Source organism: Gossypium hirsutum, chromosome A10 (assembly GCF_007990345.1).
Source record: "Gossypium hirsutum isolate 1008001.06 chromosome A10, Gossypium_hirsutum_v2.1, whole genome shotgun sequence".
In the NCBI taxonomy this organism is placed as follows: domain Eukaryota; kingdom Viridiplantae; phylum Streptophyta; class Magnoliopsida; order Malvales; family Malvaceae; genus Gossypium; species Gossypium hirsutum.
This window is the reverse complement of record NC_053433.1, coordinates 95129814-95157796: the sequence shown is the minus strand read 5'-3', so window position 1 is coordinate 95157796 and position 27983 is coordinate 95129814. Positions and strand designations below refer to the sequence as shown.

Sequence of the window (27983 nt, the reverse complement as noted above, 5' to 3'; positions counted from 1 at the left end):
TTACATTTCTATTCTGGTCTTAATCCAAGATTAATAACTTACTTTTTAAAAAAGAACAAAAATTTGTGAGGAAATTGATTGAATCTGATTAACAAAGTGGATGGAACATAAAATGCAGCTCACAGTTTTTCAGGCTAGAATGAAGCTAACTAGAGTTTACAAGGAACTTGCCTGCATTCCCAATAAATAAATATAATAATATGGAATTGCATAAAATGAATGAAGAGATTGCTTGTTAAAGTTGTATTGAAAGTAAAATGAAAGTTCCAAAATGAAAAGAATGATCATTTTCCATTCCAAAATTGTGAAGAGAACATCGAGGCATTAATGCATAAAAAGAAAAGTGTCATCAGGCAGTATTCAACCCTCCCCAAAAATGGTTGCCTAAAAATGATTAACAATATCTCTATGTATATTCCTTTTCCTCAGGCCCCAAAATAAAATGGAGCAAAAAATTAGATCCTATATGGAAGTGATATCTTACATAGAACTCCAAATCTCTTTCCCAATAAGGCTAGAATTTCATCCTCTTTTTTTTTTTTTTTGCCAACCCATAATACCTAAGGTTGAGCCTCCTTAAAAAAATGTCAAGAAGAAGGTGAAAAATAAGAAATATACATTACCAAAATTTGCAGATTAGTCTCACTTTGTACACATGTACAGAGAGGCAACATGCTGTTGGTGACCCGACATCTTTGCGTGTTTCCAATTGCAGGTCTAAGCAAGCATCTTTTTCCCCCTTTCTTCTCCAAACCGAAAAAGACACTGTATATATACACGAGTAACTTAATCTCTAGCACCAGCTAAACCGGCACGAGTAATGGCCTCCATAGCCTGCTGAACCAAGCATATAAGTCCCTCCACATCCTGGAAGCTGAAATCAATCACCTTTCTAACAGAAATAATACACTCTGTATTTTGTGTTTCTTCCAGTGATGCAGTTGCAGCTGTAAAAGCATTCTGGGACTTTCTTGAAGCCTCCATAGCAAAGCTTACATCCTGTGTCTGCAAAACAGAAAATATGCACACATTTACCCACTTGAACCACCTTATTTTCTTAACATAGACGTCCAGAGACATGGTATTCTTATCAACTACTGCATGATGTCTAGCATTATTTTCAATAAAGATTCTCCGCAGATGTCAGGTCCTAAATTAATTTTCTCAAAAATTTTCAGTACAGGCAAATCCTCAAGATATCCATCGTAAATCAGAATGTAACATTTACCAAGGAAAACAGATAAGCCTATAAAGTCAACAAGAAGTTCAAAATGCAGATATCATCAACCAATTGAACAGTCAAGAAAAACAAGCTTCTCAATTCCCTCTCTTAACCATCCAAGGACTCTTCAAGCGGTCATAAAGTTTGGTTTCCAACAGCAGCTTGGGAAAGAACCTAGATTACCTTGAACACAAGTCGGATAATGCAAATTGTACTGCAGGGCCAGTGACTAGGTATTTACTCATTAGCCTTTTGGATACTTCAGAGTATCATTTTCATTCCACCAAAATCACATATATCCAAATCCAACTACCTCATAACAACTTTAGGGATGTCTGACCATAATAGTTGGTGTTCATCTACCTAGGAACACTCTTGGAGTAAAGCATATTTTATAAAAACATATAAAATCACTGCCTGATAAAAACATACGATTTCTGAAGTGAATAATCAGTGATCACTGCGTAATAATAAATAAATATACAAAAGCGAGAGAAGAGGAAAAAAATGGCAGTCAGTCTGAATCAACTTACAAAGTCAAGCAGCCGGACAAAACTAGGGCGGTTTCTAGCAACAATGACATGGGTCCCACCATGTGAAACTAAACCCTTGGCTAATGGAGCCTTTTCCACTGATTGTTGATTATTTAAGTTATCAACATCTGATGCAGAAGATGATGGAGATTCACCTGAAAGAAGCCATCCCAGAAAAAGAAAAACTAAGGTTGCATCTTAACCAAACAAAAAGCATCTGTTACAATAAATATTTTATGCTGGATCCATTAAAGCATGATATGCAACAAGAGTTGGGGCTCCAGCCCATCCAGGAAATATCCAGACGTGGCAGCTTCAATGGAACCTAAACCAGCCACATGCACTGCAGATTGCAATTAAATATATAACCAAAGCCCTGGTGCTCCTCCACCCAGAGAGAGAAAGAGAACCACCTTCATGCTGTAGTTTGATGTCCTTAAGTTATATAATTAGGTAAATTCTCTAATTAAACCAGCCAAGGAACTAGATATGACATTCTCTGGAACATGATCACAGCACTTATTGCATATGATTAGAACTAAAAAAGTAGACATTACCAAATAGAACTGTCTCAAGATACGTGCAATCAATCACAGAAAAACAAACCTGGCTTACCTTGAGGAACCATCTGTAGAGTTGCTTGTAACTCATTCCGGTCTCGACTGCTAGTAGACTGTTTACAGTAAACTATCCTCATGTATGCTACCTCCATGCATTTATAGGCCAAAGCAGCAGCAGCCATTTCTCTACGTCTTTCATATTCGAGGGCACACATCCTGTGAACTTGAGAAGCTCAGCATTGTGCAAGATATTGAAATCTATAAAAAATCTATTGCAGTTCAAGAAACAATAGTTTCCTGAAACTTTGAAAACATTTACATACTCGCAAAGTTTAGTGGCAGTGTTATACACTTGCATTTGGTTCAGGTCGCAATGTCTACCACTCTCGCTATTGCTTGTCTCTAGATGGGCAGCAACGCCAAGATACTTGAGAGCAGCTTTAAAGTAAATCTCATTGCTTTCAAAAGCAAAACCAGAACTCTGAAAGAAGACATTGAAAGGGTAGCAATAACAGTTAAAAACATTTTCAAATAACTTCTACAAAGAGGCATATTTATGTCGGAACAAATCTGAAAAGAAACCTTAAGACGATCAGCATAGTTTCTAAGCTTTTCAGCATCATTCAGGGCATCATTTGCCGTCTGATTGGAGGAATTTACTCTCACTGGACTGTGAGCCACACGCAAATCAGGTATATGCTTCCCCAAACTGTGGTTAGATCCATTCTTGGTGCCAGCTTTTCCAGGCAGCTTTATAGCCTTAGACAAATCAACATTGTCAGAGCCATTAACTGGAAACCCATCAGAAACAACTCCTTGTTCGGCTTCTGGTGCTGTTAGATGGCCTGCTATTTCTTTCTGACTTTCATTTTCACAATGCATGGATGATTTTGAAATTCCATTTCTTGTCTCTACTTGCCTTGTTTGACCATCAAAATCCTGAATCACATTTTTCTGAGGGGCAGTCTTCCCCTTTGTGCTGCATGCAGCAGCAGCAGTTTTTGCATCAACTTCATGCTTTTTATTTGATTGGGCTTCCATTCTATTGTCACTTGACCACTGACCGGAAGGATCCCTCCTTCCAACATTGTTCTTCCCATCCTTGCTAGGTTTTGGCAGATTGAGTTTACAATCAGCAGTTGTTTCTTGAAGACATGCATGACCCTCAGGGTCGACATCTGATTGATACTTCATGTTCTTTCTAGAACACAAATCTTCCTGTCGATCAGCTGGATCATAAACCTTCATTTTATCTGCAGCAGAACTTCTTCCGTTATTCTTTGTCTGTGAAATGTAACCCTTATCAGATTTCTGAGGAAGCACAACCTGGCACTCTTTGTTCACTCTATCCTCACCATGGGGCCATTCTAGAGCATTCAGCCCATTTTCTGAAAAATGAGTATCACCATTGTGCAAATGGCTTTTCCCCAATCTAGAAGAAGGTTTAGTTTTAATGCTGATTTTGCTAATGGAATCTCTATCCTGACAACCCACGGTAGAAATTTTATGTGATTTAGGATTAAAATCACCTGATACTCTCTCTTTCATTTCTGAAACAGACTGAGCAAGCTCAACAGTACCTTCTCTATCCCAAGATCGAGAATTGCCACTTGGGGGAATGCCAGTATTTGCAGCAGCAGCATACCCTGAACCTTCCCCCTTGGTTGATGCAAGCTTTTCCGGATATGAGGTCCTCATGGGAGATGAAGAAACTGACTCAACTGGTGAACCCCTTGCTTCTTCAAAGTTCACTCTTGTTTTATGAGAACCAGAAACCTTAGAAGAGCTAGAGGTTGCTGCCTTCAAATTTTGCCCAGTTTCAGAATCCCTTCTCAATAAATCAAGGCCATCCAACGTTTTCTTAAAAGACTTTTTCTTGTGTTTTCTAAGTTGCTGGTTCCTATCAATGCTCCTGACTTCATTAGCACTACCAATCAAATGATCCATGCTTTTCCTGTACATCATACCATCAACATCATTTCTATGGGGCTGCTCCCCCTCAATCTTTGAAACTCGTGATTTCTTTCCATTCCTAAACCCACTCTCACTACTTTCTTCCTTAATATATAACTCATTCCCATTTTCACTGTCCTCCCGGTCCTCCAATTTTCTTTTCTTCACAAAAGCCTTTTCATCACATTTTTTCATGTCTAGTGACACACCATCTGATGAGACCTGAGTTTGATCCACAAGTTTTCTAACAGAAACTACTGATCTTTCTTTCAAATCATGCTTTAGATCCCCAGAATTAGTGCACTCATTATACTTTTGCATACTTCTTCCATTTGCTTGAGTTGGCAAGCCAGTGCTTGAATTAAGGCCCACCGTTCTGACATCCAAGTTAGCACTCTGATGTTTATCAGTCGTGTATACAATTTCTGTTTTGACTTTCTTTGAACTTCCATTCGCATATAGACCAGACTCCCTCTTGTTTTTCATCTTTGCTTGCATGGTCACTCCTACAATCAAACAATTTCCCGAAACATAAACAAAAAAAGGGTTTCTCAATATAAAAGTTTGACAGATAGTTTAGGCTCCCAAGTGGACTAAATACCTGCAGCTGGATACTTTTCTTTTTGCTGGAAGCTGGATTTCTTTGTGAGATTTGATTCGATAGGGATCTGGGTCACGTTCTTTAAGCGCCTACTTTTCAAAGGTTCCTGCCGTTGGTTCTTTTTAGAGTTTGACATCTGACTCAGGCCACTGCTTCCTGCTTTGCACAGTTCCTTCTGGCCATGGTTCTTCTTGCCTTGAATAGATGACACCTGAGAATTGAAACTAGAGTTTTTCTGATCAAGATGCTGTAGATGAGCTGAAGTGATCAATGGCATGGTTCCATTTGCATGATTTTCTGGATTACTTTGATTCTCAGCTACTGGAACCTGGTACAATGCTCTGAGAGCTTTTGTTGTCTCCTCCTCACTGATGTCACACCTGTTCATTCCAGGCCTATACAACAATTTCGACAATAAAAATTAGCAAAAGAAAAATATACAAGCATATGTTCACAGTTCACAACATAGACAATGTACCTATGCATGCACCCATTATTCACCAGGTTTTTCTATTTATTTGCATGTCAAGAAGCATCAGATGCACTAGCAGATAAATGCATATGGCTTGTACTCAAACAAAGGAAAAGCATATTCTACAAAAACGTTATTTGACACTCATCTAAGGAACTTACAGCCAATTAAGCATGCTACACAGCCACTTCTCAGGGAGTTGTTCCGGTCTAGTATCAAAAGGCAAAAGTCGCCAATTGTGACAACGATCACACTGAACCCAGTTTTCTTCTATGAATACAGAAGCAGTTGTTGCCAATGCTGTTGTCTGAGAGGCAAGTGTCTGGTCAGAAAGGTGAGGAACCACACCTGGAGCATCCACTCCCAACAGCTGGTTATCAACTGTTCCACCACTAAATATTTCTTTTGACTTGTCCAAATAACCATTGTGCCCCCTCTCAAAATCTGTAGTAGGTCCAGCATCTTTTGGTCTATTGTGAAAAGGCCTCATTGATGGATCCATTTTGTCACGTTTTTGTTTGAAATTGGTGTCCAATGCATCTCTATGATTATCTCGGACCTTATTAATATCCTTCTGCAACTTCAACCTATTCATATTACTTTTACCTGAAGAAAAACTCTGACTAGAACTGGTTGTATCTTTAGGTGTTCCGCTCACATCGAGCCTTAAACTATCCTTCATTGAATCAGCAATTTGTCCAGCATTATTGCTACCTTTTGACTTCTTCTTGCCCACAAACAATGTGTTTTCCATCTCAGATGGAATATTTGTTTCTTTCTGTACAGGAAATGTAGCTTCCTGACCAACCTTTGTTTTTGACTCTTCCTTACACTTTAAAGGGGCAGTATTTTGGTAGCATTTACTCCCAACATTATCCCCAAGGTCAACTGAAGCATTCTTACTGGTATCTACTACACTCTGTTCCCAAACCTTTTCAACTGAACTACGCTGTATATCCTTCTTTTTCTTCTTGCCACTAGCTCTACTCCTTCTGGATATTGACTCCAAAGAATCCTTCTTTGATGAGTCAGATGAAAATATTCCACCTCTTGATCCATCCTGATTAGCCTCTGCAGAAAGATCACATACCCTAGGCATGGATTCCACAGAGTCAGCAACATTAACTGAATTAGATAGAGCTGTGTGTTTCAAATCATGGGACAACAACTCCTTCCCTCCTGCAATCTCATTTTGCAACTTATTTTTTATGAGCAACTTCTTATCATTCTCAACATTCATGCGGTTCCCTTGCTTTGACTCCACCACCTTTTTGCTTTTCCCAATTAAAAATTTTGTTTTCTTCTCCCTGAGTTGTTTTCCATTACCCAAAATGGACTCATCTATTAACCCAGAAGAATTTTCTGGACATGCCTTAAGCAAGGGGATAGATTTACTCTCTCTAGAAGGACCTTCCTTCTCCTTTCTTAACAAGCATAGCAGGCTTTCATGAAGAGGAGATATGAGTACACCACCAGGGACATGATAGGAAGTCATAACCTGTATAAAGGCATAAAATATCAACACATCCTTCTTAGTTCATAGGCAGACATTGAAAACAACCAAGAGAACCTCTACCTGAAGAATTTTCGTGGGTGATTCATTTGTGGTTCCTTGCGAGCCAGTTACCATTCCTCCACTTTCCTCAGGACTGTTTCCCAATGACGAAGATGGAGAATCATCAAGCCCAAGACCACTATAGATTGCAGAGTTCTTTTGAACTTTGTTATCAGATCCCACTTTAATTCGGACCTTTAGGGTCTTCTGGTCAGTAGGAATCTCTGCTCTGTTAAAACTATCATCCTTTAAGGCAGGCTTCTCAGCAACATGATTAAAAGACAAATGTAAGTCATGTTTAGCTGCAATACTGCCACTAGGGCAGGTAGCATTTCCAGGTCTCCCAGATGGGGGTGCATTTGGAGGAGCTTTCAAATTCTGGAATGCACCCTGTATGGTAACAGAATCCACGGCACTCAAGTAAACTAGGATTTCAGAAGCTGTCTAGGCAACAGCTAAGTACATTATCTTCCAAAGAAATGACCAAAATATATAAAGGATATTGTTCATATACCTCCATGGATAAATTGTTTGTAGACCTTGGTGTGCTGGAGTTTCCCTGTGGTGTCTTTGGACATGATAATCTTGTCGGAGACCGTTCATAGGTAGGCAAAAATGAGCCATACCCACCAAATTTTGCCCCTGTTTAAATATTTTAGTCCAGCTCGTCATCTTCAAACATTAAGCTTGCAATAAGATTTGAAGTTCGTCAAAACCATGACCACTTACCCAAGTTTTCTGCAGAAACACCGCCTTCAAAATCTTTCTGAAAATGTCCCAAAATGTTTTTGATCTTTTCATCCTTTAAGAAATGAATTCCCACATTACTAATGGAATTGCACAGAGAATGTTCAAAATGTATGTTAAAGCTGATATATTGACCAGTATTATTATCATCTCGAAGTCCATTCTTTTCAGGAGCTCAATAATAACACGCAAAACTAATTATACCTTAATATTGCAAATATGAAATAGACCAAATAAATTAAGAGAACTGATAAAGTTTATCACATTGTGCATTCAAACCAACACTATCATCAACATAAAAAATTCTAAATGTTGAATAAGTTTCAAAGATCATCCAGGCAAAGAAGCTTCTATCATGCACCAAATTATAGCTGAGAAACAGGACAATATTTAAATACTATCACATTGCATCACCAACTATAAAAGTGAACAAAGACACAAAATGGGGCTTTAATACATACTCTTCTTGTTGTTCTATTATATTCCTAGTGATGAAAACAAACCTACCTAAACTAAGCATTTATCTAAGTATATCAAAATAACAATTTTTTCTACCGAGTTCACTAAGAAGCAAATAACTTCATCCTCGCACATCCAACTTCAACACTTCAGTGAATCGATGATCATACACCACAAACTTAAAGCCTTCTAGGGTTCTAATTCATCTAAGCCACAGCTTGTTCTAGTTAGTAATTAGTTAATTTACACTTTCAGTCTAATAACCCCAAAATTAAACATAATTAGCCACTCCTTGCAACAAAGCTCAATAGAACTGCATTGCCTACAAAGAGGCATAAATGCTTAATCAAACTCAGGATTCAGAATAATTCCTATAATAATAATAATAAACCCAAATTGCATAAACTAAAGCATATTCCCAAGTTTTAGACATAAAAAGGATGTAAAATCTATAGAATTTTCCTTAAAAAATATATAAAAAAATTAAACCCTTACAAGGTAGGAGAAAGCGGTATCAGGGTTAATGTCGCCGTCGTCATCTCTGTGATAGCAAGCTTCTCCTTCTTCAGGCTCAGAATTTTCATCCATCTCCAAACCCGCCCTCCAAAAACCCTAATCCTAACCTACCAAAAAACCTTGGCCCCTCACCCCTCCAATTCCCCACCTTCCCGGAAATCCAACATCACCAAAATTTTAAAAATAAAAATAAATCCGATAAAAAATATATTCTAAAAACCACCAAAACCCACAACGAAAATCTCCCAAAACCGAATTGGATCCTACCAAATTAAGGGGGAAAACAAAGTAAATAAACAAGGTTTTTTAATCAATCAATTTGATAAAATTTGTCTATTAATATTTCAATTTTTTTTCTATTTTTTTATTAAACTCACTATCAGAGATATTGATGATCAAATGATGGGGGTTGAAATCGATCGACGAGTGCCGCCGACTCCGGATTGACTCGTTCCGTGTCGCGGTGCCGAGTTGGTTTTTTTGGGGTTCCAGAAATTTGTTCACACTTTCCTCTGAAACAAAACTGCAGAAACAAAGAGCTGTTGTGGTTCTTGTGGGTCTTTTTTATTTGGGTTTCTTTTATTTATTTATATATATGTATATTTTTTCTATTATGTCCTTTATTTCCTTTTCGTCTATATATATATATATATTTATATATATATTCAGATGATAGTGAATTTATCTAATTCTAACAAAAATAAATAAATATTTAGCCCAAACAGAATGTAACAAAGTAAATAAATTATTTCGTTGATGAACTTGTGGGCAAAGATCTTGGTGGATCGGGCCGGATGAAGTACCATCAACTTCCTAAAATGTTTCGTCTCAATTAGACTTTGTTCGGCCTAACTTAAAATCTTCTTTGCATAAAAATATTAAACCCAAAATTAGTTACACCTCTCTAAACACGTGATAAATTTATTTTATATATTATGTAATTTACTGATACGAATATTATAAATACTAGATGTCATTATGGGTTGTCCGAGTCGTAACCATATTTCAGGCCTGTTTGATAGGTTTGAGTACAAAAAATAGGTTTAAAATTTTGCTCAAACTCAGCCCGAATAATAAAGCTAAAACCCGAGCTCAACCAGGCCCACCCATATTAATTTTTTTATATAAAAATTTAAAAGTCTAATACATCAATTACACTAAAAATATTAAAATAAATGTTTCCCAACAAATTTAAAATATATTGAAATATATATTTATACTTAAATAATACTAAAATATATGTAACTTAATAAGCAAATACATCTAAAATATTAGCAAAATAAGAGTTATACAATATCTAAATAATAAAAATAAAAATAGTAATATAATATTGAAATGACAACAAAACAATGGAAAAACACATCAATTTTTTTTTTGCAAATTCGGGTCGCGTTGGGCTCGGGCAAAAAAAGCTTACTCGAGGCCTGACCTATTTGCTAAACGAGTCTTTTTTTTTGCCCAAGCCCATTTTTCAAGCCCTATATTTTTACCCAAACCGTTCCACTTTTCGAGCGAGCCTTCGGGTCGAGTCAGGTGACCCAACCCATGATTAGTTCTAATATATAGTATAAAATAATGTAAATATTAAAAATATGGGTAAAAGTATCATAGAGGCCCCTTTACTAGAAGTCAAATTGCATTTTGTCCTTTTTACTAAAAAATAGACAAATTAGTCTATGTATATTATATTAAAAAGAAATTTGGTCTTTTCAATTAAAATTTTTATCCATTTGTACTGATAAAAATTGATATGACTGATGGAATAACTAAACAATAATACGTGACGTGCTATGATTACCTCATGTTCACTTATAGGGACCAATTATTAATAATAGAAATGGATGAAATTTTTAACAAATGAACAAGTTTGCTCTTTAATCTAATGTACAATGATTAATTTTCGCATTTTTTGAGTAGAGGGAACAAAATGCAATCTAACTCCTAGTATAAGGGTCTTTATGATACTTTTTACCCAAAAATATGTTGAGTTTATTATATTTAAAATTTTAAAAAATGAAAAAATATATAACGATAACAGAAATTTGCATATATAGTTACTACGTATTAAATAAAAATAATATATTTTTGAAAAATTAATTTAACCAGTGGTGGTACTCATTTATAAATATGAACAAATTTATATAAAATTTGATGTCAATATTTCGAGTCTAGTCAGACTTGAATAAATATGCATGAAATATGACTCGACCATGGATATTTTTAGTCTGAATCAGATTTGACTCAAATTGTTAACCTATTTTATATATTTAAAATTAAATTATTTTCCATTAATTAGTGAATTCAAATTTGCTCGAGAGTTTAGGTTAGAAATAGTAAAGATGTGTTAAATAGTTATTAATGCAAACCATGATGCATGTCAAGAGTTTTGTTTCAATTTGTGTGGAACACCCAAGTCTAGTTTCTATTTCGCTATAAATTTCAATTCCTATCGCTTATCGTTTGAAATATAGTGCATCATCAACAAGAAAAAGGAAAAACTCATATTCCAAATCCATTTAATATAACTCTCACCCAGGTTAATTATTTTTTAATTAAATACTTCAATTTTAAATAACCTTTTCAAAAAAAAGTAATTAAGTTCTACATTGTTTTTGCATTCAATTGGGTACTTAAATTTTTAAAATATATCAAAAATACCCTCAAACTTTTTCAAAGAAAGTAATTAAACTCCTGCTTTTATTAAAAATTTAAAAATATATAAAATATTAAAATCAATAAAAAGCTATAAATATTATTAATTTTAATAAAAATTCAAATATTAAAAATTAGAAAAATGATATAAAAATTTATAAAATATATAGAAATATAAAAAATTATTAAATTTTATAAAGTCGTAAGAAAATTATACAAAATGTAAATAAATATAAATTTCGTAAAAAAATTATAAAAATTTTCGTACCAAAAGAAGCATTTTATACTTTTTCTATAACTTTTATTGATTTTTATTTTTTTTATTATTTTATGCTACGTTGTGTTGTAACATGTGATAACTTTAATTGAAAAAACTAGAGGTCATTAATTTTTTTATGATTTTTATAAAATTTTACAATTTTTTTATGATTTTTATTAAAAAATTCTAATTTTTAATAATTTTTAAATTTATAATTTTTTATTAAAAGTTAATAATTTTTCTAAATTTTATTATTTTTTATCATTTTTTTCTAATTTTTAATAAGAGCATGGGCTTAATTGCTTTTTTGAAAAATTTTGGTGGTCTTTTTGATGCATTTTGAAAGTTCAAGTGTTCAATTGAGTGCAAAAAAGAAGGGAGGGGCTTAATTTCTTTTTTAAAAAAATTTGAAGATTTTTTACACCTTAAATCAATTTTAAAAGTTATAATATATTTCAAGTTTTTGTATTCTCTGCATATTTCAAATTTAGTCTTCATAGTTTTATCTTTTAAGGACCTGGTCTCTTTATTTTTTAATTTAAAATTAAAGTCTAATTGTTAACATTGTTAAAATTCTTCTATTAAATTTGTTGGTGTGGCATTTTAAATTTTAAAAAATTACTCATTCGATAATCATGTCACAGAAAATGGTATTGTAATAAAAAATTTAATGATGTTAACCATTTATTTACGTCAACATTTTTATTAGAGTCAAATATTTATATTAACTAATGGCATTATAAATGTTAATGTACGAAATTATATTAAAAATTAAAGTATAAATATGAAAGCTCAAACTTGAGTATAATATATGGATAAAATTAAAATTTAACCATTATTGTTAATAGTACAAAACAAAAAGCAATGATTGGTGTCAAGAAAGGAAGGCATCACTTTATATATAGTAGTATAGATTACTGAATACATTATAAGGTGAAATACTTATTCATACTTAAATTTAGTTTTAAGGTTTAAATAAGTATTTAAAAATTCTTTATTTAATTTATTACTCAAATTTAACTTTATCACACATTTTAGTCCATTTTCGTAGCCTTATTAAAATGAGATGTTATCCTATGAGGTTTTTATACATGACATACAAGCCAGATCATCAATTGAAAGTACTTGCCACATCAACAAACACTTAATATATATATATATTATAATCTTAAACTAAAAGCACATGTAATCCTTATGACATACCAATTGTATTATATTATTTCACTAAGTTTACTAGGGCACGTTATGTTAAAAAAATTTGGCTAAAAAGTTTGTTGCATAGTAGAGATTTTTTTTTCTAGCAACTCGAGTCTTTGTGTTATTTATAGTAATAAAACTCACAAAAATTGGTACCTATGTTTTCGGCAAAACGATCTAGTCATTTCCCGACTTTCAACCAACACTATCTTCTCTACTACTCTTGAACCCTCGGTTTGCTTAAAGAGTGGGCTCTAATCGCACAAACCAATCACATAATGGAAAATATTAATTTTCCAATAAAAAAAATTAATTCTCTCTATGGGTTAAAAATCTAATACGAGCTCTCACAAAAAATAGAATTTACTTCTAAAATAAATCCCACTATAATCCGATAGAGTAACTGCGCTCAACAAAGTATACTTTAACCTAGCCTATAGCCCCTATTTATAGGGAAAAAACACAAGATTTCTACTTGAACAAGAAGAGATAAAATAATAATATTTTAATAGACTATGTGGTGGGTGACGACTCTCCCTCTCTTGGAACCTTAGGTGTCACCCATAATATGTTTAGTGGATTTGTTGGGCTCATTTATGTATTAGGTATAATTATTTGCGTTATTTAGACTTTAAATCGACTCATATAGTTTTATCTAACCCAATAACAAATTTTCTATTCCAAAAATATTATTTATTTACTTATTTAAAATAAATTTAATAAATTTACTTAATTAAATTATTTTCTCAACTCAATTCTAATTTTGTTAAAGTAATGACAACTTTACCATATTAGAATCTATGAGTAAATAAATTTGTCTTGTTCTGTAAAACTAAAATGACTAATTAATTTAATTACCACTTCGAACTTTAATTATATAATTACAATAAATTAGATAATAATTCCAAGAAATTAATTTAATCTCTAAGTCATCTTTTGTTCTCAACGAGAAAATGCATTTATTGTGAATAGTGATACATGAGATCTATTTCTCTATTCATCATTTTCATTCATTCAATATATCAGTTCAAATGCAATTTGTATAGTGTTATGCTAAGCTAGCAGAAGGATTGATTTAACATATATAATTAAGGCTCAAATAATTTGTAATTAAATTTGAAATGGAGTCAATCCACTAAAAGTATAATGGCTAAACTCTCCATTATTATATCCATTACAAAAGCAACTTATTTTATGCTTGTCCAATGATATTTTTTCATATGCGTGTTACCCTCATACTTTAATCTTTTTATGGTAAATCTGTCTATCTAATATGATCATATTTTATCTCATGGTAACCATTACATTTTTTTATTATGAAAAAGTAAATTTCTAACATATAGTAATCAAATCATTCGTCCTAGATAAATGACTTGTGGCCAAATTACTTTTCCATCAACCATGCTATGCCAATGAGAGGATGGATAGCTTTTACCTTTTATTGGGCTATGATGCTATTGTTGTAAATGAAGTTATGCCATACACAAGTTATATACCAACATACCAACTTTAGGCTCTAGTATCAATTAAACTTAAACTTTCAATATATAAAAGTATACAAGTTATATACGCATAGGCAATTACATATTCAAGATTGAGGTAAGTCACGCTATCAACATCATTAGTGAATAATTTCGTAAACGGATCTAGGATAAATTCAACTTGGCTTCTGTCTAATTTATTGTCAATCTAGACATTCACATCTATGTCTCTATATTTTGGGAGTCACCCGCTCCAATACCCAATACAACGTATGTCCCGGATTGGACTTGATAGATGACATAATAGTCCCTTGATTCGATTTGCTCAATTTCTATTCTTCAGACTATGGATCATTTAGAGTACCTAATAATATAAATTATCTTTTTACATCATGACCCAACCACATGATGCAACAAAATATTAGTTAAACGTTAGGTAATCAATAAGCCTATATTTGATTATACATATTTCTTTGCATGCAAAAGCTGTTGGAAAAATCGATTAAGAAAACAGTTTAATAGTTATAGGAGAAGTTTAAAAATTTTCAAAACCAAGCCACTTTTTTATATTCATAGTAATAAACCCTTATCGAAAAGTACTTTTGCTTTGTGCTAAACGGATTCAAGTCAATCTTGGGTTTCAACCAAACAACCTTATCTACTATCCTCGTACCTCGAATTGTATCGAGTGTAGGCTCGAGCAACACAAACTAAACATAGAAAAGAAACAATGTAATTACTTTCATAAGGAAAGTGATTTCTCCTAATAAAAATCAGTAAATATTATAATTTCCTAAAAATAGAATTTATTATTAGATAATAAAATTTCATTATTTTCTAGCAGAATAACAGTGTATCAAACTTATGATTAGAAAACACTCTCTTAGTGTAACTGAAAGAGAGGGGGTGACAGACCCTTTTAATTTCCCTTAAGGTTGTTGCCCTTCATATGTTATGTAAGGCAGATTGACATCTCAGGTATTGAGTCAATTATATATACTTCTTGGACATTCGATCAAATACTTTATAATTTAATCCAACGCAATACTTATTTTCTATTTCCCAAAATAAATATTATTTATTCAATTAATTAAATTAACTAAACTAATTTCTCAATTAAATATTTTACTCAATCCAATTCTAATTATGTTAAAGCCATGAGAACTTTACAGTAAAAAATCTATGAGAAAATATATTTTCATTATTCAACGGATTCATAATTAATGAAATAATAATTTAAAAAACCTTAAATTAATTCTCAAGTCATTTTTATACTTAGCGAGAAAACATATTCATTTATGAATACGACTCATTTCTCTTACATCATCATTTCCATTAATTTTTGTTCATTTCTATCCATTTGGTTCTACATGTAATTCACTTATCGTTTTAACGAGTTAGAAAAGGGATAGATTGGATATATATAATTAGGTTTTAAATAATTTATAATTAAGTTCCATCTTTTCACCTATTAATTATAAATCTATTAAGTCATGAAATCATTCCACTATAGTATCGTGACAAAGCTCTCCCTAATTATATACCGTTACGAAAACTACTAAATAAGTGTTCATTCAATGAGATTTTCATAAATGTGTTACCCTCATAGGATATCCTTAATCTCTTTGGGATAAATTTGTTCTCCCAATATGATCCTATTTTATTTCATGGTAACCATTACATCTTCATTCATGAAAAGTCAATTACTATCAAATAGTAATCAAGTCATTTATCACAAAGATAAATGAATCGTGGTCACGTTTACTTTTCATCTATCATGTAATGCCAATGAGAGGATATCATTTACCCTTTAATTTGACTGTGAATTCTATTATTATGGAATAATGCTACATAATGTAGAGGTCATATACCCAACGTACCAACTTTTGGTTCCTGAACTCAGGTTTTTACTTACCTCAAAGTATACAAGTTATACATATATAGTTTATCATCCACTCAGGATTAAGGTATGCCACACTATAAATGTCACAAGTGAATAAATTTTAGTAAATCCATAAATGGATCTAGAATCTATTCTACTTGGGTCATGTCCAGTGTACTCCAGTTAGTCACATCTATGTCTCTATCTTTTGGGAGTCATCCACTCCGGTGCTCAAGACAAAGCATCTCCCCAATTGGACTTGATAGATGACATATTAGAATTTCAAATTGGTTTGCTTATTTTCTGAGTAGACTAATCACATTTTTAGATTATCTACTAATACAAGTTGTCTTCCCATATTATAATCCAACCATGTAATATTGTTTACTATTAGTTAAACATTAGATAATCAGTAAGCCAATATTTTCTTCCACTTTGCTTTATGTACAAAAATTACTATGGACTATATAAAAGAAATATTAATGCAATCAATGGATATTTTATTAAATCACTTTGTTTGAAAAATACAAGTATGCACAGACAAAAATCTTACACTTAGGGCACTAGATCCAATAAAAACCCTTGAGGACATATACAAAAGATAATAATTTAAATGATGAAATTTTATTAAACTAATCTATTCGAAAAATTAAAAACATATATGATGAAATAACTATATTGAAGGCATTAGATCCCAATACATTTTGCTTACGCTAAGTTGAGTAAATGTGAGTTCTGGTTACGTGAAGTGGCGTTTCTGGGACATATGGTTTTTGCTGAGGGGATTAGGGTCGATCCTCGAAAGATTGAGACTGTCTTGGATTGGAAACAACTTAAGATTGTATATGAGATTCGCAGTTTTCTGGGACTAGCAGGGTATTATCGATGATTTGTAGAAGGGTTTTCAATTATTGCAGCACCCTTGACTAAGCTGTTACGTAAGGGTGTGTCATTTAACTAGACTGATGCGCAGCAAGGGAGCTTTGAGAAGTTCAAGACTATTCTGACTGAGGCCCCTGTCTTGATATAGCCAGAGTCTGTAAAAGAGTTTACTGTCTACAGTGATGCATCACATGTCGGTTTGAGATGTATATTGTTGCAAGAGGGTAAGGTGGTAATGTATGTATCTTGCCAGCTTAAGACTCAAGAGGTGAATTATCCGACGCATGGCCTAGAGTTGGTAGTAGTGGTATTCGCACTGAAAATATAGAGGCATTATCTGTATGGTAAGGAGTGTATCATTTACACGGATTACAAGAGCCTCAAGTATATCCTCACTCAGAAGGAGCTAAATCTTAGGCAGTATAGATGGATTGAGTTACTTAAGAACTACAGCTGTACGATTGAATACCACCCTGGTAATGCCAATGTGGTGGCCGACGCACTGAGCCGTAAGGTTATGACTGATTTGAGGGTGATGCTTGCTCCTCTCAGTTTATTTGATGACGGAAGTCTGCTAGCTGAGCTTCAGGTTAAGCCTATGTAGATTGAGCAGATTAAGGGTAAGTAGTTGGAATATGAATCTTTAGTCTTTCGGTTCCAACAGGTTGAGAGTGGGCATACTGGAGACTTTGGACTGAATAGAGAATGGGTACTTTGTTTCCGTGGGAGAATCTGTGTACCGAAAGACACTGAATTGAGGCAGTTGATACTAAGAGAAGAGCATAGTAGCTCCTATGCTATGCATCCTGGTGAAAATAAAATGTACCGAGACCTATGTGAGTTATACTAGTGGCCAGGACTCAAACGAGAGGTTACTAATTGTGTGGGTAAATGTCTGACTTGCCAGTAAGTTAAGGCTGAGCATTAGTTACCTTCGAGGTTGTTGTAGCCAGTTAAGATTCCACTTTGGAAGTGGGAGCGAGTGACTATAGACTTCATTAGTGGGTTACCCCTCACGCCCACTAAAAAGGATTTTGTATGGGTCATCGTGGATAGATTGACCAAGTTTGCCTATTTCATACTGGTTCGTACTGACTACTCTCTACAGAAGCTGGCTAAATTGTATGTGTCTGATGTAGTGAGACTGCATAGGGTACCGATTTCGATCATCTCTGATAGGGATCTTCGCTTCACGTCTCGGTTCTGGAAGAAGCTACATGAAGCTTTAGGTACTAGATTAGACTTCAGTACTGCGTTCCATCCTCAAACGGACGGTCAGTCAGAGAGGGTGATTCAGATACAGGAGGACATGTTAAGGAGTTGTGTGATTGATTTTCGTGGTAGTTGGGAGGAGTACTTGCCGCTAACAAAGTTTGCTTATAACAACAGCTATCAGTCTAGCATTCAGATGGCACTTTACGAGGCATTATATGGTCATAGATATCGTACACCTTCATGTTGGACTGAGTTGGGCAAGCGTCGTGTCCTGGGCCCTGAACTGGTTTATGATACCGAGGATAAAGTTAGATTGATTTGAGATCGACTGAAAGCGGCATCTGATCGATAAAATTCGTATATAGATCTGAAGCATCGAGAGATAGAGTATTCTGTAGGGGACTTCATTTTTCTCAAGGTCTCACCATGGAAGAAAGTACTAAGGTTTGGTCGTAATGGTAAGTTGAGCCCTAGATTTATTGGGCTACCACATTCTGAAGCGAGTAGGACCGGTTGCCTACCAGTAAAAGCTACCTCTAGAGTTGGATCGGATTCATGATGTTTTCCATGTCTCGATGTTGATGCACTACCGCTCTGGTCCAACGCATATTGTTCCAGTGGAGGAGATCGAGGTTCGGCCAGACCTGACTTTCGAAAAGGAGCCGGTTTAGATATTGGATCACGACGTAAAGATTCTGAGGAGAAAATCCGTCCCATTGGCTAAGGTTCTATGCCGTAACCATAGCACTGAGAAGGCTACGTAGGAACCTGAGGATGCAATGCGTCAGCAGTATCCTCACCTGTTCTAATCAGGTAAAATTTTGAGGCCGAAATTTTTTTAGGGGGGTAGAGTTGTAACACCCCAAAAATCTTTTATCTATATTCTGTTAAAATATGATACAACTGTGTATTTGCTTCAGTGGTTAAGTGTTCTGGGTGTGTGTGTGTGAGGTTACAAGTTCAAGCCTTGTCTTGGGGAATTTTTTTTTTTATTTTTCTAAGTAAAACCTTAACCTGGCTTATAGGGCTTAAGTTTAATTATTGAGAGAAACATTTCAGAATAGGCTTGCTGGTCTGGTGGTTAAATGGTGTATAGACTTGCTGATGGTTCTGAGTTTGAATCCCTGCGTGAGCAAGGGTAGTAATTTTTGCTCATTTTTGTGAGGGTGTTTCAGTGGAAATTGAATTTTGAGAAGTGGGGTTAGTGGGAGGAAATCAGAGGATATGCATCATATCTTTGTTGTTAAAAATTGAATTTTATTTTTCCCAATTTTTCTCTGCTTTTGACGTTACTTCCCTTTCAAGGAAACAAATCCCTATTTTCATTTGGATTGATTTCTTTTCGCTGCCAAACCAAAAATCCTCCTCCGTTCTCGATTCTCTTGTTAATCTCGCTGTTGGGTTGTCGGGAATTCTTGCTTTTCTTCGTGCAGTCGGTAAGTGAGTTTTTATTGGTTTTTTTCGTATCGTTTTTCTAAAGGTCAAAACGTTGGTATATTTTTATAGAGTAGGAGAAATCAACGAGCAGTGACTTTTGTTTCATTCATAAATCGGTGTTAACAGTGTAATTCGTCGTCGGTAAGTTGTGATTTTGGGTCGGTTTATGATTGAATAGTTAGTAAGTGTAGTCACTTAATCACTGTTTGTTACGTTACTTTTAGGTTCTGGAAGGCTCAAGATAATGGTCGCATCAAAACATATCAGGTGTGTACCTGGAAACGCAAAAAATGAAGTTTCGACAAAAGCCAAAAACTATTCTGTCGATGCCACACGAGCGTGTGATCGCCCATGTGGTAGGCCATGTGATAGTACACAGGTGTTTGATCGACGAGCCAGGCCGTGCGTAACAGACACAGCCCTGTAATGGCCAGGTGGGCCGTGTGTGACACACGGGCTCAACCAATTTGGCCCGTGTGACCACACGGGCGTGTGGACCCATACGGGTAAATCACACGGGTGTGTGAGATTTTGGGTCAGGCCGTGTGATCTACATGGCCAAGGGCAATTTAGGCCGTGTGGGCCTACGCGGGCATACAACATAGGCGTGTGAGCCCAATTCTACTGATTTGTAGCTAAGGTTGCATGGGTCGCTTGAAATGACTGTGAACCTTCTGTAGGGTCGGTAAGCTTACCTAAACCCCTAACTGAATGAAATAACTGAATGACTGTAATATCCATATATGATATATATATGTATGACTGTATACTGAGCATGCTGTTAATACTATACTGAATATATGCATGATACCATGATTTGGCATGACATGGTTGTATGATGCATTGCATGGGGATGGGTTGGTATTGATCGAAGGAAATGTACTCAAAGGCTTCAAGCCTAAATTACTGGAAGCACAGCTGCAAATTACTGTCTAGTGCCGTATTCGGTACTATATGGAATGTAGGGATTGTGGGTTGATTATATCCCCACATGGAGTGTAGGGTTGGATGGAGATGGTGTGTAGAGGTTAGTTGGGTAGGATTTTATGACTGCATATCTGATATTGCTACTAATACTATGATAGGCTAAGGCCCTACTATATGACTGATTCTGTACTGAGACGGGCTAAGGCCCCAAACTGGACTAACACTATAATGGAAGAGGGCTTAAGCCCAGACTGTGTTTGTCTATTTATTTGCATGGGGATTACACACTGAGTTTACGTAAACTCACCCCTTTTATTTTATCTATATAGGTAATCCCCCGACTTGACGGATTGGGCAGTGGAGGACTCGACGGTGGCCATGCGCATTTTAAACTGTTATAACTACAGCTTTGGTATTTTGATTCTTAATTATTTTCTGGGTTAATTTTTTATGTAACTTGGACTTTTAGAATATTGTATTTTATGTTGGGTTTTAAACTGTTTATGGGTTTTAAACTGCAAAACTCAACGAACAAACGATTTTCTCTAAGAGAAAAAAGGGTTTTTTTTATAAAATAGACAGATTTACCTAATTACTTGGTTTTCCATAAATTAAATGATTTCTTAAGCTTCCACAACGAATTGAATTTTAACAACCGATTAAGCAGTAAGCGATTTCGGAATAATAAGAGTAAACTAATAAAAACGATTTTATCGTAACAGCGTTGTTCCAACATGCTATCATGTGACATCACTAGATTCGGCCATAACGTTTAGGCCTAGTTTGGGGACGTTACACAATGCCACTTAAAATTTTATTAAAATAGACTCAATCATGGCGTATAATACTATTGGCCATTTGCAAACATATTCTCAAAAGTGCTCTCTGTATTCCTAATATTGCTCTACAATCATTTACTTTGGCGCATTCCTAGCTTGGTCCCCTTTAGAGAACTGGTTCAAACCCAATAACCTGCATTGCAAATATACACTCATAAGTTCAATGAAAGTTCATGAGTCTCAACCAATATTACTTTTAATGTTATGTTGAAATCCTTGACTTTCAGATTCTAGACTTCCTTTCAGACCCTGATGAATACATTTCTGATTCCTAGTTGGCGGATAACCATACGCCAATCTCTACATTTAACCATATTTTACACATTTCACCCAATTGGTGAATCACAGACTTCACCCCATATTCCAAATCACATTACACAATTTCTTTACAGATAGTAGTTGAATACACTTATCAGAATGATACCCAATAGGTTCTACTCTTGACGGATTCCTTTATAGGATCTAGCAATTATCAGAACACCATTTATGTCGTATTTTCAAATCATTCCAAATAATTAGACTTGCTTAAAAGAATATAATGTTTTAATTTAAGAAATAGAATCCTAGATGACTTCAATACAGAACTTAAGAAATTTCAAGTTTGCACAGACACTTGCACCACCAATATTCCAAATACACAAAGTTCCCTGACATGGAGGATCATGATGGCTGAATCATTAAATGGGTACACTGCTAAGAAATCTTTTAGATAATGACTCATAGACATGCCCAGGTCTTGCCTCAAGGATGGAATATGAACTCTTCGTTTAGGCATTATGGAATTTATAATACAGACCTTCTAGAAAACTTGCCACAAGTATTCTCTATATTACTTCGCCACTAAGGCTTTCTGAGTAATACGCCAAGAAGATTTTAGAGAATTCACACAGGTTTCACAAAGAGTTCGCCACAAAAGTTTTAGAGAAAGTTCGCCACAAAGGCTTCACATAGAGTTTGCCACAGAGGCTTTACAGAGAGTTCACCATAAAGGCTTTACAAAGAGTTCGCCATAAAGGCTGCACAGTGAGTTCGCTACAAAGGCTTCATAGATAGTTTGCCATTAAGGCTTCACAGAATATGCCATGGCAATTGTCTTTTCACAATGATTGCCACATTGGCTTTTTCTCATGTTTACTGTCCCGATAGATGTCATCAAAGCACCACCACGGGGTCAGTTACTATATCATATATTTTTTCGACACTCCGTTTGAACCCCCTAAACACCAACATACACTGTCATGCACCATTAAAATAACTTAATGGATACATCTACGTAGATTTCACTCATAATATTAACAGAATCATACTTCTTAGTATATAACTTCCCATGCATGCTTACCACATATTTTCATATTCATGCAATGCATCATGCATTTTAGAGCATACATGCAAATACTTCACAGAGAACATATAACCATACACACAACAACTTCTCAAAAAGATATGTGCATCGACCATACAAGGAATCATTATAATATAGTGTACAAAATTTGAGTTTAGAGGCTCATCGAAGACTCACCATTACTTTGTCTCAGAGTTTCTGTTTCGATTATCTTTCTCAATCCAGTAGCAACAACATCTTAAAATATCATAAGATTTCCATTAGAATCCCCATTACAGACATTTTACTAACATTTCTGTAACACCTCTTACCTGGTCTGATCGCCAGACCCTAGTAATAAGATGCTATAACAATATCCAATAATCAACAAATATTTTACAAACAAGATCTCAATTATTTATCATTAAATCACGTATAATCAAACATATTAAAAAAATTGAATTCTACAAGGACTTAATTGTGAAATTCAGGCATGTAATAGGATTTAATTGTAAAATTTTAAAGTTTAAAAATCAATATTGAAAATTCACAGTTGATATTGATACCGAATTGATACCTTATTGAAAATCGATACCAAAATCCAATTCTGTTTTCTTTGCAAAATAAGGGTATCGATATTTATTTTATGGTATCGATATTCTATGAAAAAGTATCGATACTTAAACAGAAATAGATACCATTTATGTATTCTATTTCTTTTAAAACTATTCATTTGGTTAAGTATCCATACTAGATGTAAAAATATAGATACTTGAGTTCAGAAATGGTGAAAACTAATGCACTCATGCTCAAAACTTGTCTAAACTCAAATAACACGCCTAAACATAAATAAAGGCATACAAATCATCATCTAAACATCTTATCCATGTACAACTCAATTCAATATATCAAAATCTAATCCAAATATATATTCTTAAGATCAACCAACATAAATAATTCACCATTAAGTCATTAACGTACCTTAACTTGAACAACTAAGCATTCAATTTCATTTATAAAGCATACACCAAAGCATTGTCATATATTGAGATCAAACCATATATTAACTATCATTCTCACAACTATGCATTAGCCAAAAACTCATTCAACCTAACAACACCTATACTGTCTAATCATCATGCATATCGCCAAATTACTCTAGCAAAACATCTTCAAAATGATTATTCCTATCAACCGCACATATATACATAATAATTGCAAACTAAGAACTCAAATACCATCAAGACACAAAATGAACATTACATATATCTAGAACATCCTAGGTACATGCCAAGATCAAAGAACATTTCACCAACAGTTGAGTTCGGAATGGTCGTTGGATGCTAAGTAGACTATCGAACCGATAAGTACCTAACATGTGCACAGAAAGTAAAACTGTACGCTAAGTATAACTCAGCGGTATTTCTATAATCTGAACATAGACATAAAATACAATACAATTATATGTTCAAATCATAAAAAATGTTATGTAATATTATCTCAATCATAGTTCAATTCATTTCATACTTAATTAAACATCGTTCCTTAAATACATATCCATTCACTACTATAGTTTCCAATTCACATTTCATTCTATATTTCACTCTACTCTATCACATTTGCTATTTATTAACATTTCCATTTTCAAATTATTACCATCTCAAGTCGTTATTGTAACACCTCAGATTTTTGGGGTTAGAAGTTTTGAGGTTTGTAGTGAGGGTCAGCGAGTAGGTCGAACAACTGGGTTCATTTTTGCATTTTAATGTCAAAATGAACCTGCTAGTTCAGTGGTTTGATGTGTGTTAGTTTACCTCTGGGTTTTGGGTTCGAATCTTCATATGAGTTTGGGGGAGTAATTTATTTTAGATTTTTTTAAATTGCCAAATTATTTATTCATTTTTTAGCTTTGTTTTTGTTTTGAAAATAGAAAATCTCACAAAGTTGCACGTTTTATTTTTCTTCATCCCATGTTTTCTGTTTTTATTCTTCTTCTTCTTTCTTTTTGCATTAAGTTCCGTTTCCATTTCTCTATTTTCGAAATTGAAAATTTGCTTCTAAGAATCTTTTCCCTTGACACCAATTTTGTGTTACTCTCATTGTTTCATTTATATTTTTTGGTCAATTTTCGGTTACGCCTTCATTGACAAAAGTATTGAGTAAGTTTGATTTTGGGTTTGTTGTCTTTTCAGAGTTTTAGGTTGATTCCTAGTGGATTCTCTGTATCGATTTGGATTAGTTATAAATTAGCAAGTTGGTTTTCTAGTTTTCAGTATTGGTGGAATTGAAGCACTTTGGTAGATCGTGGGTGCGTCAAGGAGCGTCCTTCAGGTGTGTTTCTGAACCCTAAGTAATTAGGGATTGCATTGTAGCTGCCAATTCATAATTTTCAAGCTGTTTTAGGGTGATTTTGTGACCGTACAGGTGGCCACATGGGCGATCTACACGGCCGTATGAATTTGGGAATTAAGGTTTTTGGGCAATTTTTGGTGCCATACGATTTAGTCGATATTCACACGAGCGTGTGTTCTGGACACACGGGCGTGTGAGACTTCCACATGGCCGTGTCTGCCCTACACCTTATTTTAGAAATTTCAGACAAAGAGTTACATGGGCTGTTCACACGACCATGTAACTAGGTCACGCGGGTGTGTCCCCTTCACACGGGCATGTGCAACTTGCACATGGGTGTTGTAATAGCCTGTTTTCAGTCAAATTAAAATAGTGGTTTTGAGACCATAAATTCGAGGTTAAAATATTTATTTTATCAATATTTTAATTTCTATAACATGCTAATAATGACGTATAAAATTTCGTTTAGAGATTTAAAAGTTTGCATCCTTAATTCGATTAAAAGGACTAAATCGCATAAAGTACAAAATTTGTGTTCTATTAGCTAAAGGTATTAAATAGCTATATAATTTTAATGTAAGGGTCTTTATAAGGTAATTAGACCATTTAAATGGATAGTGGACATCTATGACATAGTTTTATGGAAATTAAAAGATCATCTTCTTCAAATCAACTAGGGAGAACTAGCTACCATTGTTAAACTAAGGAGGAAGTTTTGGCTAAGAAATTTCCTTACATTGTAAGTGATTTTGAGCCTGTTTGGTTTCTATGTTTTTGGAATCCTTGTAGCTTAATCTAGCTAGCCCAGGGACTAATTTGCAGAATTGTTAAAAGTCCAGGGTTTTACCATGAATGTATGTTACTTATTTTTGATGTTTTATGGATGAAAATGAATGCTTGATGATAGTTGAACAACTTTAATAAAGGAAATTTGATGAATTTTGTCAGGTAGGGATTAAATTAAAAAAATAGAAAAATATTCACGGTTAAATTGTGAAATAAAGGAAATGTAGGGCTTGCTAAGGGCATTAGTGAAACTCGGCTAGCATGGGTGTGGATTAAATTGCATGAATTTGCATTATGAGCTAGGAATTAAATTGTAAAGAATTCAAAATTTAAGAGGCAAAAGTGTAAATTTGTAAAAATGTCTATTTTGGATTGACTTGAATAGAATGAGATCTAATTGGATTGAATTTGATTATTTAGATCAAGTTAAGCCTCGTACGGATCTAGATCGAGGGAAAGATAAAGTATTAGACTAGTCGATCCTGTTCTGACGTTTTTGTGATCGAGGGAAGTTTGTATGTCAATAAACATTAATGTAATTGTGTTTTAAATGCTTTATTATTGCATTATTGATAAATACAACTTCACGAAAATATTTGACAAAGATTTGGCGACGTGTGAAATCCAGATTGAACCTTAAGAATAGATAGAATACAAATAACATGTCATTAGGGGTTATTGTGTTTTGGGTGCTGGTCTATACGTTCTACCGGTGGCTGAGTTCTCTGGCATGTGTTGCGGTTACTCATCAACTTGTGTGAGAAGCACCATGTAGCTTTGTTTTGACTGTCAGCTTGTGTGAGCAGACTCAGTGATAGCTCGAGATGAGCATTTACATATGAGATATGAGATTGAGATGGTTTAGACCATATATTGACACTTAGGGTGCGAGATTCCCTAGTATGCGATATTATTCCAAATGGTTCAACGGGCATATCGATAGTATGAAAGAATAAGTGATTGATACGTATCATAACAGGTATGTATATGAATCATATAAGCTTTGAGTCTATGAAACTTGTGAATTTCATATTTAACCTTGTGAATGAATATGTGATAGGTTTGTGGATCAATATGAGTTATATTATGATATGTTTGATTACTTAAATTGTGTTCATATGGTTAGTTGAGTTTATTGCTATACGAACTTACTAACCTTAATAACTTACTCTGTTTAATTTTCTGTGTTTTATAGTTATTTTGAAGCTTGTTCAGATTGGGAGTTGTCAGAGATCTCATCACACTTTCCAACCGTCGTTTTGGTACTTTTGAACTTGTGTACTTGGTTATATTGCATGTATAAGTGTTGTGGTTAATATGGCCCATATGTTTGTAATGTATATAGCCAATTGATTTAGCTTGTAAATGATGTATTGTAACACTTCTTACCCATATCCAACGCCGGGACAGAGTTCGAGGCATTACCGGACTTAAACGTAAACTAACATACAATGCCGAGCCATAAAATTTCATCCAAATTTAAAACTTTTCAATCACATGCAAACTATCCCTTATAAAGGCCTACAAGGCCCAAAACATACGTTGGGAGTGGTTTGGGACGAAGCCGAAAACTTTCGGAACTTCTACAACACTTAGAAAATTCTCATGCTTTGGAGTGTCATGCGCCCGTAAGGGTAGGTCATGTAGTCACACACGCCCGTGTCCTCAGCCCGTTTAACTCTTTGACTATGACGTTATCAAAAAAATAAGGTCACACGGCCACGTCACACGCTCATGTGCTTAGGCTGTGTGGCAAATTAAAATCTCGAAATTAAGTATAGACTTCACAAGGCCTGAGCACACGCCAATATCCTGAGGCTGTGTCCTCCACACAGCTGAGACACACGGCCGTGTCTCTATTCGTGTGTTTACTACTGGGCATTTTGTTTGCATTAATTACGGTGCAGGGGACACACGGCCGGATCACATGACCATTGGGTGGACCGTGTGTCATACATGGCCTAGACATATGCCCATGTGTCTAACCGTATGGACAATTTCTAGGCTATTTTCCAAGCCATTTGCCACCCTTAATCACTCACATACTTACACTCACTTCATAACATGCAACATGGCACATTTGATTACTCAAGCATTCACATTCATGGTTAAATTATGACTTGGTAATGTCTACA

The 27983-nt window shown here is 34.5% G+C and overlaps 1 protein-coding gene across 2 annotated transcripts; it reads right to left on the bottom strand.

Annotated features, from left to right (window-relative positions):
* Window positions 1-272: 272 nt before the first annotated feature.
* On the bottom strand, window positions 273-9195 carry LOC107895528 (cysteine-tryptophan domain-containing zinc finger protein 7). 2 transcript variants are annotated; one of them, XM_041079074.1, is made up of 12 exons: window positions 8996-9195; window positions 8598-8881; window positions 7626-7698; window positions 7411-7538; window positions 6918-7286; window positions 5503-6839; window positions 4870-5264; window positions 2898-4774; window positions 2639-2796; window positions 2362-2531; window positions 1756-1910; window positions 273-1005 (listed from the first exon to the last, which is right to left on the bottom strand). In XM_041079074.1, the coding sequence occupies exons 2-12, from the start codon at window positions 8688-8690 to the stop codon at window positions 787-789; spliced, it is 4974 nt and encodes a 1657-aa protein (XP_040935008.1). In that variant the 5' UTR covers window positions 8691-8881; window positions 8996-9195; the 3' UTR covers window positions 273-786. The 2 variants fall into 2 exon arrangements, with proteins under 2 accessions (XP_040935008.1, XP_040935009.1); XM_041079075.1 differs by having other exon boundaries at window positions 2371-2531; window positions 8996-9194.
* Window positions 9196-27983: the final 18788 nt, after the last annotated feature.